Raw genomic sequence first — 16566 nt, 5'->3', positions numbered from 1 at the left:
GGGCACTGTCTGGGTGTGCGGCGCTGATGGCAACATGATGATTTGTGTGCGCGGCATTGTCGGTGCGCGCGGCACTGATGGCATTGGCCAGCCGCTAGGCGCTGGCATTGAATATCGGTGGGGCGACAGAGGCGCATGCTCGCTTGTCACTTGACGCTGCCGAGACCACGGGGCCGACCGTGGCGCTAGGCGTTGGGAGGCTTGCCGGGACGCCACGGGGCGCGTCCAAGGGGTCATGGGTCGATGATGGAAAGCAGCCCATGACAGTACTTAAGCCAGATGATCATGAAACAATACCATGATAACCAGCGTACTCGAATGTCTTCCATTATGAGCAACAGATGAAGGAACACATTTGCACTACCTATAAATTCAACAAACCAATCAATTCAAACTAAAAGAAGACACCTAATAAGACTTGTTGAACACGGTATCACCAAGCTTCCTCTATATGTCAACCCTGTTTGCCAGCCCAAAACATGGGGCGAGGGAAATGGTCTGGACGCTCAAGAGCTAAAAAGGAAGCTAATTATGTAAACCTAATGTTAAACAACAGGGTATAGCATAAAATGTGGCGAACTGACGTCAGAAAACAGCTATTCAGCCAGCACAAGCTAATATGCAAAACTCAATCTGATCACACAAGGATCAGGAACCTTCAGCAAAAACTAGAGACAACTCATCTACAAAGAAAACCAAATCACCTTTCCTCATACATGTCAAAGCTGACAATCTCATAGCATGCTACATTACTGAAAGCGAACTCATTAACTCTATACAAGATTGAGCACAACCAACTGCACTAGAGAATTAAGAAGCAAAAAGAACCTTAAATACAAGCATTATTTAATATGACGCCATAAAAAATATCAGTGATCTAATCTGACCTAACAGTTATTCAAATTTGTAACTGGTCTGGATGAATAAACCATGCACAGGCATCTACTAACCTAAGTATATGGCAAGACCGATGCTACAAACTATGACGCTCTCACAAGCCAAAATACTAGTATAAATTATAGCTCAACCTCAATGCAAGATCACATAGAACCAGAAAACAGTAACAAACAAAGATAACTTAACAGAGAGAAAACAATACCCTTAATGAAATAAACACACTTCCTTAAGAGTAAGCCACATACACATGATTGTATTACTTATTAACAACCATGCAAAAATTAGATTACCCAAACAATACACAACATACAGTCATGCTTTTGCATGGTTGTTCTTGACCAATCATCATTGCTCGCACATCAGAAATTGCTGTCCGTTATTTCAAAGAGAGATTAAATGCAAGAAACAAAGACATTTTTTAAACCCTATTACCAACTAGAGAAATGATTGAATGCATTTATGCATGACTAAAGGAGAAATATATCAATGACAACAAATCCTTCAGGAGGAATGAATGACATCACAACCCATAGCTCTACAACATATGGAGTATGTTGTAATAAAGGTAACTACTGGACCTTGAGTTTAGCAAGCCACTTAGTAGTTCAAACATTTTGATTTCTAACATCTCTCAACATTTAGCCCTCAAATGATAATTCTATATATAGGCACATGAACAAGCACACACATTCAGTAAACTAATGAGAAACCCAGGAAAGAGATGATGAGGGTAAAAGCAAATGCCCTAATTAATTGGACGGTTAGAAACAGCATGCCCACAAATTGTCTCATAATTGCATGGACATATATAGTTCACTACATAGATACTTACACACAGCTATAGAAAACAAATCAATACACCATGAAACCCATAAATTTCACAACCACAACACATTCTAAAAAGGGAAAGAAGATCAAGACGGTAAACATTTAGTATGAAACTGTATTCACTGATTAGATATTCATAAATGTAGATGTTACTACTATAACTAGCAACCCAAAGATGCAATTCAAAAATATAAGATGGGTCTTTCATTCATCATTTCATTTGTATACACAGACTAACATAAACCCTAACACTATAAAAGAAACTAAAAGAACTAACAAAACACAATTGATTTCACACTGGAGAAACCAAATAATTTCTGTGGACCAGCTATTCAAAAACCAAATTAAAGGCTTAATACTTGAAATTCCCTATTGTCCTTCCAATCTAATCCTCATCAGCTGAGGGCTTTGAGGAGCCACCAGCTTTCTTAGGCAGCAAAAGGTTGTGAATATTGGGCATAACACCACCATTGGCAATAGTAACATCACCAAGCAACTTGCTCAATTCCTCATCATTTCTCACTGCCAACTGTATATGCCTTGGTACTATCCTAGTTTTCTTGTTGTCCCTCGCAGCATTCCCAGCCAATTCAAGCACCTGTAACCACCAAAATTCACATAGAAAATCATAAACCCTAAATCAAAACAAACAACCTAGAAACTCTAATCAGTACATATTTATTGTTTAACTTATACAACATAAAATAAATTCTATAAACAGTATCATTTGACTTTAACCCATGTAAGGTAGTTTAGTTAAGATTTTATCACGTTAATAATTAACGATTTTTCTATAATTACTTTATAAGTTACCTGAAAATGTAAATATATTTCACAAACTACTTTCCAGTCCAAACACTAAAGAAATTAGCTCAATTATTGTTATTTAGTATCCATTTTCACTACAATTAATCAGTTAACCATAATAATTAGCACGATTTAGTATAAACGCATAATCATTTTCCAAATTATAAACCCTAGAAATTGAGATATCAAAAAAGGAAAGAATTAAAGAGGCAAAGGCAAAAATTCACCTCAGCAGCAAGGTATTCAAGGACGGCAGCAAGGTAAACAGGGGCACCAGCACCAACACGCTCAGCATACTTGCCAGCTTTGAGAAAACGGGCGATACGACCAACGGGAAATTGAAGACCGGCTTTGCTACTACGGGATGTAGCCTTCTTTGCTGCTCCAGAACCTAGGGTTTTTCCTCTACCTGCCATTTGATTGTTGTTACTGTAAAACGCAAGAATTAATTGGATTTGTGCTACAGAGAGACGAGATTTTGAATGGGAAGTGAGATGGAGAATTGGGAGAGGGGTTGTTCAGTGTTGGTGATTATATAGTACTGAGGGATTTTTAAATGGACCAATGAGAAGAGAGCACAAGGATCGTGACTTTGACCCGTTGGATTACAAGTAGATTAACGGTAAGATGAGGAAGCCGACTATTTTAACCGCTTTAAAGGATTTATGAGTTTGAATGTGACACGAAGGAAACAACTGGCTTTTTCCCGGATGTTTGAAATATGAATTGGTGAATATATCCCTAAGGACCCGTTTGGTTGGTGCTTGCATAGAGTTAATTTCTGCATAAAAACCAACATAGAGATATATTATACATTGTTTGGTTGATATTTAAAAAAAATATAATTTCGGATTAAATTTAACATAACTTATTATACAATGTTTGATTAGTTTTTTCTTTTCTTCATATATAATATCCTCATAAAATATTTAGTAAAAATTATATGTATTATTTTGTGTGAGATAAAATATGATATAACAATACAAATATTAAACAATTAGATTCACTATATGTACATAGCACGTGACCACTTACTTAAAGTGAAAAACATCTTAATCACTCGCTTAGAATGTATTTTGAAGTGGTTAGTTTTAGAGATTCGAAAAGTATTTATTGAGGAGGAAGGAGAAGAAGGGAGGTTATACAAATATGTTATCTCGTTAAATAAAACTTTACTTGTTATCAAGTCCATCCTTGCCATCCTCCCAAAGATAAACCTAATGGTACTATTGCAATTAAGATTATGAAAATTTCAGCGCACATACTCATCCACTCTAATCATCTAGCTACACTACCCAAAATATATTTCCAAAACTGAAATTTTTGATAAAATCTTGAAATATTTCTGTCAAAGTTCCATATCAAAACCTCAACAGCAAATACAGTATAAATCATCAATATTAAATTAAAAATTAACAAATAATTAACGTATAGTGCTCCTGTAGTATAAACTATCAAATATCTATGACCAAAAAAAAAAAAAAAAATTCAATGTACGATGTAAGTCGTATTTTGAGAGATTTTCTTTTCAACTAATTAAATAAAACTAACGAAGTTCAAGATTATAGCACATATTTTGAGAGAGGCAGCTCATGAGTAGTAAGAGAGTATTCTAGCAAGGAATTTTCAAAAGAAAGCATTACATGCTTGATAATATTATAAGTCCTTTCATCGAAAAGGAAAGCTTATTAGTGAAAATTTATTTTCGACTTTAAATTGCATGGTGCAATTAAAAAGCAAATAGCATTTATGGTATGGTTAATTTTCTACACCGTTAACCCCAAACTTGAGCAAGAATTGAAGAAAAATTATTGAAGAACACCTTCTCACTCTAGGGCACTCTCTCTCACTCTAAAATGTCAGATTATATCTCAAAAATGGCCCAAAACGTGTATTTAACAAAGTAGGGTCGGGTTTTAAAAACCCAAAAATTTAGCTCCGGAACAGGTTCTGCAATCTCATATGCGGTTATGCGGACCACATATCGGTCGCATAATTGGTATCCAAAATGACCAATCTGCCTGAGTCTGCGGTCACTATGCGGTCCGCATAACTATTCTACGGTCGCATAGTGCACCGCATAATTCTGCAATCTCATATGCGGTTATGCGGACCACATATCGGTCGCATAATTGGTGTCCAAAATGACCAATCTGCCTGAGTCTGCGGTCACTATGCGGTCCGCATAACTATTCTACGGTCGCATAGTGCACCGCATAACAGTTATGCGGTCGCATAGTCGACCGCATAATTGCTTTCAACTGACCCCATTAACTGCCTCACTCTGCGGCCATTATGCGGTCCGCAGAGTGATTCTGCGGTCGCATAATGGACCGCAGAAATGCACTTTTCCGCCAAAAATTTTTCTTTACTTTTCGGTGAATTGTTCGACCCAAAAAGTCCGAGCCACGAAGAATTTCTATAATACTCAACACGTAAAACCAATTCGGCACCACGAAACATTACTTTCTTTTGCAAAATTTTACGGGGCTTTACACTTAAGTACTTCAAAATTTTCTGGGGTGTTACATTCTCCCCCGCTTAGGATCATTCGTCCTCGAATGAGGGTAAAAACCCGTCATTAGCATCTTATGTAACTTAGTTTGTTTTATACCACAAACTAGCAGCCCCAAATTTGACTAACTCCCTAAATTTTGCCAAAGTTTCCTTTGTAATTTGGCCTATCGACCTGTCAGAGAGTCCCAGAAATACATTCTAACTGCATATACATAATCCAATGACGTAACATAATACGAAACAACACCAACTGTGGCCTCATAAGCAATATATTTCTAGAACGGAACAGCTTCAACATCAAATATACAAATAATACATAATTCATAGAAAGTAAGTCTTATAATTTTCCTAGATCACTACTTTACAAATACATGGTCATTCAAACAAATAAGGATACTTTTTCTTCATTTCTTTCTCGGCCTCCCAAGTAGCCTCTTCAACCTGTTGGTTTCGTCACAACACTTTCACGCAGGTAATTTTTTTATTTTCTCAATTTTCGGACTTGGCGATCAATAATAGAAACCAAAATCTCTTCGTAAGTCAATTTTTCATTTACCTCAATAGTCTCAATCGGAACAATGAGTGTCGGATCTCCAACTACTTTCTTCAACATAGACACATAAAACACCGGGTGTACTAATGACATCTCAGATGGTAGTTCAAGCTTGTATGCCACCTCACCGATCCTCTGAATGATTTTGTATGGTCTGACATACCTCAGACTCAATTTCCCTTTCTTACCAAATCGCATTACACCCTTTATGGGGGAAACTTTCAAGAATACCCAATCATCTTTTTTTTGAACTCCAAATCCCTACGACGAACATTCGAATAGGATTTCTGACGACTTTGAGCAGTCTTTAACCGCTCCTTAATGATTTTAACTTTTTCCATAGCCTGATACACGAGGTCTAGCCCTATCAACTCTTCTTCCCCAATTTCGAACCACCCAAGGGGAGATCTACATCTCCTACTATATAAAGACTCGAACGGTACCATCTGAATGCTAACATGATAGCTATTGTTGTATGCAAATTCTATGAGTGGTAAGTGATCATCCCGGCTACCTTTGAAGTCTAGAACACAAGCACGCAATATATCCTCAAGCGTCTGAATAGTCCGCTCTGCCTGCCCGCCAGTCTGCATGTGAAAGGCTGTACTAAGATTCACCTGAGTACCCAAACCTTGCTGAAATTTCTTCCAAAAGTTAGCAGTGAATTGTGATCCCCGATCAGAAATGTTGGAAACTGGGGTGCCATGCAACCTGACTATTTCTTTGATATACAATTGAGCATACTGCTCCACTGTGTCGGTAGACTTAACCGGCAAAAGGTGTGCTGATTTCATGAGTCGATCCACAATCACTCAAATCGAGTCAAACTTACGAGGAGTACGAGGCAATCCTACCACAAAGTCCATATTAATCATTTCCCACTTCCACATTGGAATTTCTATATTCTGTGCCAACCCACCGGGCTTCTAGTGTTCGGCCTTCACCTGCTGACAATTTGGACATCTCGCCACAAATTTCGCTACATTTCTCTTCATATCGTTCCACCAATAGACCTCCTTAAGATCATGATATATTTTCGTAGAACCCAGGTGTACGGAATATTTAGAAGTGTGAGCATCGGTCATGATTCTTTCCCAAAGACCATCCACATTTGGAACACATAACCACCCTTGGTACCTTAGTGTACCATCATCCAAGCCGAGAGAAAAAGACATAGTATTATGTTTATGAATACACTCTTTCAATTGTGCCGACAATGGATCATTGTATTGCTTCTCTTTGACTTCCACAACAAGCGATGATTCTACCCTATTTTGCATAATTACTCCTCCTTCACTAAAGTCCGCAAGACGAACTCCTAAACTAGCCAATCGGTAAACTTCCTTGGCCAATGGCCTTTGGTATGCCTCCAAGTGTGCTAAGCTACCTATAGATGCCCGGGTAAGAACATCCGCCACAACATTGGTTTCCCCGGATGATATAGAATATTGATATCGTAATCATTACGTAACTCATGATATCTTCTCTACCTTAGATTCAATTTCTTTTATTTGCAAATATATTGAAGGATCTTTTGGTCCGTGAATATGTCCACCTGGACCCAATACAATTAATGATGCCAAACCTTTAATGTATAAATCACAGCTGCAAGTCTTAAGTCATGTGTTGGATTGTTTTTCTCATGATTTTTGAGTTGTCTAGAGATATAAATGATCATCTTGCCATATTACATCATTAGTGGAACATCTATATCAGATTTCTCCTTCATATGACCTCCTAGAAATTGAGTTCTACAAAAATTTCCTTGATACGGTTACGATCTTATTAGTACTTACAACTTATTGTTTTCCAAATTTCTCAACAAAAGACATTACTAGGCCAGTTTTCTTATGGGACCATCTGTTTTAAATGAATAACATTTACTAGCTTGCGCGTACACCCTGATAACACCAGCCTGCATGGCATTGCCTCAATATGTGAAGTAACATCGTGCTCAGACCTTTCTTAGACATCATCTTTCCTCCTTATAAGTCTTATAGGATTTTAAGAAACCACTATACTTCCCTGGTGAACATTCTCACGATTCCTCTTTACTGCTAAACACTTCCCAAAATACATATCGATACCCTTCATATATATTTAACCTGAACAGGGCCTTTTCTGAAACTTGAGATCCTCCTAAATTCTTCAACGAAGACTTCTTGTTTTCCTTATAAGTGTAGGACTTAGTCCACCTGATTCCATCCTCGATGAGTAACTCACCTTATTCCCCGTATTGTAGTTACCAATAGTGTTTTTTGGTATTGCAGCCTAAGAGCTATCATGTTAAACATGTTTGGTTCGTAACAATTGTCCATCCTCTCTTAATCTGTTTCAAACATTCCCCTTTGGTCGAGACAATATGTTGATACTATATTTCCTTTGTGACTAGAGCATTCACTTCCATCCCATTTTGCCCTTAATTCATAGTTGATAATCCCTATTGTGCCACATACTTGTTTGCCTCCCATGAACTCGTAGTATCATTGTGTCTGGTTTGTTGAGTTTATCACACCACCACTTCATTACTAGTAGTCTCACTTTCCAATGTAATATGTAGACATGAACTCCCTCTATATCTTTTAGTTGATATTCGGCGTCACTCAAGTCGGCGTCACTCAAGTCAGCTGCATTACAGTTGATCCTTTATATCTTCTATTAACACTTGTGCTCTAGGCGAGTCCACCATTATGATACAAACTATTTTGCGATAACCATGACCATCTCAATTTATAGATTTTCTTCCAATTTTTGCTCGTCGCATTCTCCCTAGTTATTGAATAGCTATGTGCCCTTCCATACGTTACGTGGTCTTTTCCCTTAGTTGGGAATTCATCATGCTCGCCTCTCGACACTTGTTGGGATATCTGTGGGAAAGTGTGTTCATCCGTGTATCACTTAACACTTCCTTGCTTGTAAGATTCTTAAGAGACTCTCCATCAAGTACCGATGCACTCTTGGTTTATTATAACATCACATTTATCTTTCCCACTCGTTTTGTCTTTCTTAAAGCCTTAGAGGTTTAGCTAAATCGCAAATCCGTAATTAACTCATTCTAAAAACTCGCAACCTTTCACATTTGACCTATATTACTTCCTTAGGTTCCATTGTTCCTGACCCCCTAACAAGTATAAAATCCCTTTGTAAACATACTATTAGTTTCTAGGATCGTTGACCCTGTCATTCACATTGCCATGTATGAAGAATTTACCTTCCTTAACCTTCCACCTTTTTGGGGTACTAGTGGTCTATCATTAGCATATCCTTTCAGAGAATCATGCTACCCATTATCTCTTTTCTAGACTACACCTGTCTTCAACAAAATATTCAAACACCATAGCTACATGGTCTTACTCTTGTTTCATTGTATTTAAGTGGCCTCTCTATGGGCCTTCCTCCCCCACTTGGGGTGAATGATTCACATTTTGACACAAGTCTTGAATTTAGCAACTTCATGGACATATGTCTCATGTCTCTATCCCTCATATATATGTTCGACTATTAGGGAGATTTAAGTCACCATGGTATTAACCTCATACGTTCTCTACTTATTCAGCCACATAGGCTTGGGATCCAACTCCCTCATGTCAATATCCTTTTTGGAGTGTAACACCACTTCGCACATTCCTAGGATTCTTATAACATTCATAGTGCTAGGGTCTTCTCATTGTGGGGTCAATCAACTCTCCTTTCATAACTTTTTGTCTCCCGTGAGAGACCTACACATTTATCATTACTCTCCAGGCCATGCCTTTCATATATCACGTGCCTATGTGACATGTTTACATCTTAGAATCATATACATGGTTCCCACACTATCCACATGTACTAATTAAGCTTATGTCTAATTTATCACGTCACTGCCTCTTTCGAGGTGGGTAACACTTCTAGAACTCTTCTCATATAAAGTATGCTCATGGTACGATATACTTATCTCATATGTCATACTATTCATTCAACATGATACGTGTGCCATCTGTTTAATATTCAAGTCTTTACCCTTTCGTAATGTCACACGACAACATTACTTGGAATAAAACAAAAGAGCATTTAAACTTACCTTGAACCTCAACGCATGAGTTGGAGGAAGAATAGTTTCACAGCCAGTTTCATCGCACGATTCAGAATATCAAAGAAGGATAATATTCCTAAATGCCCATGTGGCATCCTAATTATAGATGTGGTCTACAACACACCGATAATAAGAACTCTACTAGATACGGCTCCGAGACATCCTAAGACACTTTAAAACCTTAGGCTCTGATACCAAGTTTGTCATGCCCCAAAACCGAGGAGCGCGACCGCCGCTCAACCGAGTGAACCCGACCGAGCAAGCCTGTTAGATTCCTTCTACCCAAACTCATTCATGAATAAAGAGAATACATATTTTCCTTAATTAAATAATAAAGTGATCATGTCTGCAATTACTAATTTCTTACCAATAGTTTCACCATTTTTAAAGTCTCAAATGGACAAGTAATACAACCACAACATAGTATAGTTTGTCTTTCCCCAACATCAATACACAACCCACACTATGTCTACGGAGCCTCTATAGATAAAGAAGAGTACAATGATAATGCCGACAACAAAGCCCCCGCTATACCTCAAACAGAATACACAAGTACAAAAGATTCATGACCCCAGAAAGAAGTTGGGCTCACCAAGTCAGTTGGGAAGAAGGTGCACTGCTATCACTAATCATTATCTCCTGCTGTGGAATCACCTGCATCCATTGAAAGATGTAGCGCCTCCGACAAAAGGGACGTTAGTACCGCCGAATAATACTAGTATGTATAACTAAACACCCTTGCAATAGAATGACAATTAATACAAATAAGATTATCATAATATCAATGAAAGCCTTAATCAACATCAAACCTCAATTTAGGATCAAGACAGTGTTCAAATTAATTTCCATATCTCATATTGGGAGATTTTTAGTATCGATATACCATTGTCCGCAATACCAGTGTCCACAATACCAATGCCACTTTACTTTTAGCACGGAGTCCGATCACGACCCGATCGACTAGGCTATCTCATTAGAGAATCAACCACAATTACCATCAATACCAATACCACCGTAAATTTAGTACGGAGTCCGATCACGACCCGATCGACTAGGCTATCTCATTAGAGAATCAACCACAATTACTATCAATATCAATACCACCGTAAATTTAGTACGGAGTCCGATCACGACCCGACTGACTAGGCCATCTCATTAGAGACATCAACCACAATTACTATCATTACCAATACCACCGTAAGTTTAGCACGGAGTCCGATTACGACCCGATCGGCTAGGCTGTCTTATTCGAGACATCAACCTTTTTATATCAATCATCGCATTTCATACTTGTTTTACATCTTTTCATTTTATTGGCACAAATGGCCATAATTATAAGATCATCCTTGGCACGTTGGCCATATTCACTATTTCATGCTCACGTTATCAATTTCAAATATCATCCTCATCATCAACAACAAACACAATTCAAATTAAAGTGTGTAGTACACATGTGAGCAATTTAGAGCCTAATGCACATAGAGATATTTCACAAAATTTGGCATAATAGCCTTTATTTGAACTTGACTTAAAGTCGAAACATTATTAATGCACAGCTCATATTTTAACACATCCTCAATTGGTAACATAACATGAATAGAGCATTTGGGATGCTTGTTGAACATATATCTTTCAACCCAATCTTACTCGGAATAGCTAATTTCATAATGAATCACTCAGGACATACATAATTTACATGAATATCGTGGGATTCAATTCTAAGAGAAGAGTTTAGCCAACATACCTCACTTGAGCTTCCTTACACTCTAAATGTTCCGCAATTCTTAGCAACTTCAATCTATTGTATAAATATAACAAATTGAATCAAAATTAGGGAGATGATCATGATTCGAGCTCATTTGAGCATTTTATCAAACACTAAATGTGCATTAAGGCTCCAAGGTCCTTTTATGGAGAATTCCATTATCCCACAACCCAATCTTTACCATTTTTAGCTCAATAATCTTTCTACACCCTTTGATAATACATGCATGTAAAATAAACAACTCTCATGCCCAAAAATTATCTTGCTAGTTACCCATTTTCAGAAAATTTTGAAATTAGGGTTTAAGGTGTAGAATCTTACCGCTAGGATGAAGACCTAGTGAGCTTCCCTTCTTAATCTTCCAAAACTTGATCAAGAATTGAAGAAAAATTATTAAAGATCACCTTCTCACTCTAAGGCACTCTCTCTCACTCTAAAATATTATATTATACCTCAAAAATGGCCCAAAATGTGTATTTAACGAAGTAGGGTCGGGTTTTAAAAACCCAAAAATGAAGCTCCGGAACAGGTTCTGCGGTCGCATTTCGGGTTAAAAACCCAAAAATGAAGCTCCGGAACAGGTTCTGCGGTCGCATATGCGATCGCATAATAGTTATGCGGACCGCATATCGGTCGCATAATTGGTGTCCAAAATGACAAAAAATCTGCCTGAGTCTGCGGTCACTATGCTGTCCGCATAACTGTTCTGCGGTCGCATAGTGCACCACCTAATAGTTATGCGGTCGCATAGTCGACCACATAATTGCTTCCAACTGACCCCATTAACTGCCTCACTCTGCGGCCATTATGCGGTCCGTGGAGTGATTCTGCGGTTGCATAATGGACCGCAGAAATGCACTTTTCCGCCAAAAATATTTCTTTACTTTTCGGTGTATTGTTCAACCCAAAAAGTCCGAGCCACGAAGAATTTCTATAATACTCAACACGTAAAACCAATTCGGCACCACGAAACATTACTTTCTTTTACAAAATTTTATGGGGCTTTACACTTAAGTACTTCGAAATTTTCTGGGGTGTTACCATAACCATGGGGAGACGGACAACGTTGTGTGCTACTAAAGAGCCAAGCACGACTAAGCAACATCTCGAGAGCCATCTCGATCATATTACACCATAAGCTACACATGTTCACAACACACGTCTGAATAATCAAGTCGTCTCACAACCCACATGGCGTAAAAGAGTAATACATAGAATAGATGATGACATGAATAACATCAAACGCCCGAAGACTCATCCATAAGCAATGCTATGCAGAATGAATACATCTTATCTGGTGTAGAACGTACATTCACATTAGGCCTACCAAGGGACCTCAAAGTGATTCCAATTATCCCTAAATAGGTAAGTATCATTTCAAGGTCCACAATGACCCCATTCATAACATATACAAACAAGTGTCAAGTCGTGAACAAATTCCCGCAGTCCGCAACCATAGGAACAGTGCATATCTCAGACATAAACTCTCCAATCCATGACAGTACCAGAATCTCCGTACCTGACCTCATTTCCCACTACTTAAATGACTGACACGTCACACCTGCATAATCACACAATGGGGATACTCCCAAAACGCAATACTACATCGCCTCAATACCTATAAGACATTTTATACTCTCCTCATGCACTCAATTATATCTCCAGCTGATACACCCGCTCTGAAAGATCTTCTGCGAATCCGAAGCGTTTCTTCTATCTCTCTGACACTGCACTGCAGACTCGGTGACAACATAGAAATACTCCAAGTCCCTTTCACCCTCCGCTGCAAAACTAGATCCTTAGCCACACGACGAACTTGAAAATCCTTAGGCACCACACTTTAATTCTTGAATACATTAGAACCATTATTGAGAGTCAACCACTATATGCTAGTCACGAATATAAAAATAGACAATTAGTGCTCCATTAGCATACGAATACTCCAAAGAAGCAACTGAATGAATCATTTCCCTTGTACGCCACATTCACATGAAGTATAAAATTTGAGTCCTTCCACAACCTTAGCATGAATCGGTAAGGTGAGCTGTAGCACATATCCATCAAATTCCTTTCTCGAATTACCCCCGAGGTTCTCTTTCTTAGTCATAACTAATCTGCCCACGTACCGATAACCAAAAACTATAAATACACATAACCACGCGACCCAAACATCATTGGTAGCGGAGGGTCGATTGGCATGAACCATAGATGCATCTTATAATACTGTCATGACATACAACCTGATCCCATAATGGTACTGCTGAGGCGTCCAGCTCAATCCCATAGGAATAACGAAACTTGAGGGGTTACTGGCCTCACTCACGAATATATGTGTGAGTTATAAAGTTCAAAAATCTATCCGATAAATAGGTACGACGCAGGATAAATCCATAAAATGAGGTATAAGTTCCATGACTAATCATGTAGCTCGTCAAGTATTTAAGGTGTCAAAGTTTGATACTCTATACAAGTCCAGTTTCAAGGTAAATATGATAATTAAAGCATGTAAGCATACAAGGATAACTCAAATAATGCAATTAAAGCATGAAGTGAGTCTAAGTCTACCTGGACCTAATCATGAATGCTAGCATATGCACAGACACTTGTCATCTCATACGTGCGGAGCTCCCACGATATATAGAACATAACAAGTATAACACCTACGAGGTAAATTCTCTCTCACAAGGTTACACATGAGACTTATCTCGCTCTAAAATCCGGTAACCGGCTCCAACACCTCTCTAGCACCTTAAACCAATGTCAATTGTTTCGAAACTAGTCAAACAACGTACAAGCTAATTAAAATATACTTCAAGACTCGTAACTTAATAATTAGAAATAATTCCCCCCTCTACACGAAAAGTCAACAAAATCAACCATTGGCCCACGCGCCCAGATTCCGAAAATTTTCAAAGATAAATGTTACCCATAGCACCACGAACTCATATATATATATATATATATATATATATATATATATAAAATTTATTCCCAATCCCATATCCAGTTTTGTGGTCAAAATCCAAGAATACCATTTCTAGATTTTCTTCAAATATTTCACAATTTTAACAAAATTTTATGTTAAAATCCATGTATATTCGATGTATTTAACTTACAACAAGTGGTAATCACTTACCTCATGATAGATGATGAAAATGACTCCTCCAAATTGCCCAAAAATCACCCAAGCAAAAGAGAAATGAGAAAAAATCCGACTTGCCAGCTTATATACTGCCCAGTCGATCATTCATCGCAAACGCGACATGTCCCTCGTGTTCACATAACACACACAGCTCCTGCTCCAAAAATCTTCTTTGCGAACGCAAGACGACTCACGAACATGATGCTTTACCAAGCCGTCCCTTTGCGAACGTGACAACGCCTCCATGAACGCGAAGGCCAAACCCCCCCAGCCCAGCTTCTCATTTCGCGAACGCGACCCAAATATCACGAACGGGTAGCACCACTACACAGACCTTCGCAAACGCGATTCGCCTATCGCAAACTACCTCCAGCTCAAATCCTTATTCGTGAACGCGTGCTCCACACCGCGTTCGCGACGGACAACACTAGAAACCAGTACCAGCTACAAAATACCCAAATTTGGTCTGAAACCATCCCGAAACACACTCGAGTCCCCGGGATCCCATCTAATCCTACCAATAAGTCCTAATACTTTATCCAAACTTATCCAAAGGCTCTAAACACCACGAATAACATCTAAACCATGAATCGACGATCAAGATCCTTCTTTTAACTTTCACGCCTTCAAATTTCGTCGAACGCGTCTGAATCACAGTTAGACATACCGGATCACGACCAAACTTCACATACAAGTTCCGAACAATAAAATAAACCTATACAAGGTCCTGGAACACTGCTCGGAGCCTGAGAAAACCAAAATTCACTACAAGTCAAACTTAGCGAATTTCAAAACCTTCAAAATACAAACTTTCCGATAATAAGTATTGAATCGCTCTCGAACTATCCGATACTCAACCCGAACTTACGCCCATGTCCGAAATCACCTTACGAATATATAGAAACCTTCAAATCCTGACTCTGATGTCGTTTACTCAAAAGTCAAACCTTGGTCAACTCTTCCAACATAAAGCTTCCGAATTGAGAATTTTTCTTCCAAATCAAATCCGAACTTCTCAAAAATCAAAACCAACCACACACGCAAGTCATAATATATAAAGTGAAGCTACTAAAGGTCTCGAACCGTATAGCGACATGCTAGAACTCAAAACGATCGATCAAATCGTTACAAAATTGTAAAGTGGGGGAGGCAATGGTGGAAGTTATGGTGGAGAGAAGAAGAAGAAGAAGAAGAAGAAGAAGAAGAAGAAGAAGAAAGAAATAAAAAGAAAAAAAATCATTTTTTTGGGCTCTTCACGCCTATAGTGGGTGAAACTTACTTTATGTACCAACTCAGCAAAAAGGGCCTAGTTGGAACAAGTTTTAGATAGTGTAAGTACTTAATAGTAGCACCCATAAGTTTAGTTGTGTAAATGAAAAATTATGTCAACTTTAAGTGTCTCTGTTTGTGTTCAGCCTTTTTTTTCTTCTTTTCTAACACTCTCTATATGATTGTAATTTTCGCTAGTGGTTATTTGCTTGCACAAGTACACCTTTTTTCCTTTCTGTGATTCCACTCTAAAGCTACCTAAGTATCCTCCTTACTTTTTCTAGTGCTTAGTCTTACAATTTAAGTACTTTTAGAGGTAAAAGATTTATAACGTCAATTAAAAATAAAAGAGGATAAACTTGTAATGTGATTCCCAAGGAAAAGGTTTACAGACTCAAAATGGCTACTATAGAAAGTATTAACAATGGTAGGCAATTAAAGCTCAATGGACTAATCAAAAAAATGTCTAAATCATCTCATAGACTCAACAAGATTTACTTATTTCACTTCGTCCCACATACGCAGAAAGTTTTAGACTAGCACAGGATATTACAAAACACAGCTTCATATCTCTCACACATTGCACATGACCCAATTAGGACAGTTTCATTCCAATTCTCAAGTTAAAGCAAATAATTACATAACCAAGAAATATTATGCAACACGCACCAGATGAACATACGAGTCAAGAGAAGGTGTCACAGGACAAGCTATTC

General features: G+C 38.2%; 1 protein-coding gene across 1 annotated transcript; it reads right to left on the bottom strand.

Annotated features, from left to right (window-relative positions):
* Nucleotides 1-1901: 1901 nt before the first annotated feature.
* On the bottom strand, nucleotides 1902-3051 carry LOC104084648 (histone H2A.6). Its single transcript, XM_009588566.4, has 2 exons — nucleotides 2760-3051; nucleotides 1902-2323 (listed from the first exon to the last, which is right to left on the bottom strand). Exons 1-2 carry the CDS (start codon nucleotides 2946-2948, stop codon nucleotides 2111-2113), a joined length of 402 nt encoding a protein of 133 aa, XP_009586861.1. The 5' UTR covers nucleotides 2949-3051; the 3' UTR covers nucleotides 1902-2110.
* Nucleotides 3052-16566: the final 13515 nt, after the last annotated feature.

The sequence above is a fragment of the Nicotiana tomentosiformis genome, chromosome 6 (genome assembly GCF_000390325.3).
Source record: "Nicotiana tomentosiformis chromosome 6, ASM39032v3, whole genome shotgun sequence".
In the NCBI taxonomy this organism is placed as follows: domain Eukaryota; kingdom Viridiplantae; phylum Streptophyta; class Magnoliopsida; order Solanales; family Solanaceae; genus Nicotiana; species Nicotiana tomentosiformis.
The sequence above is the reverse complement of the archived record's forward strand: the minus strand, read 5'-3'. Positions and strand labels throughout refer to the sequence as shown.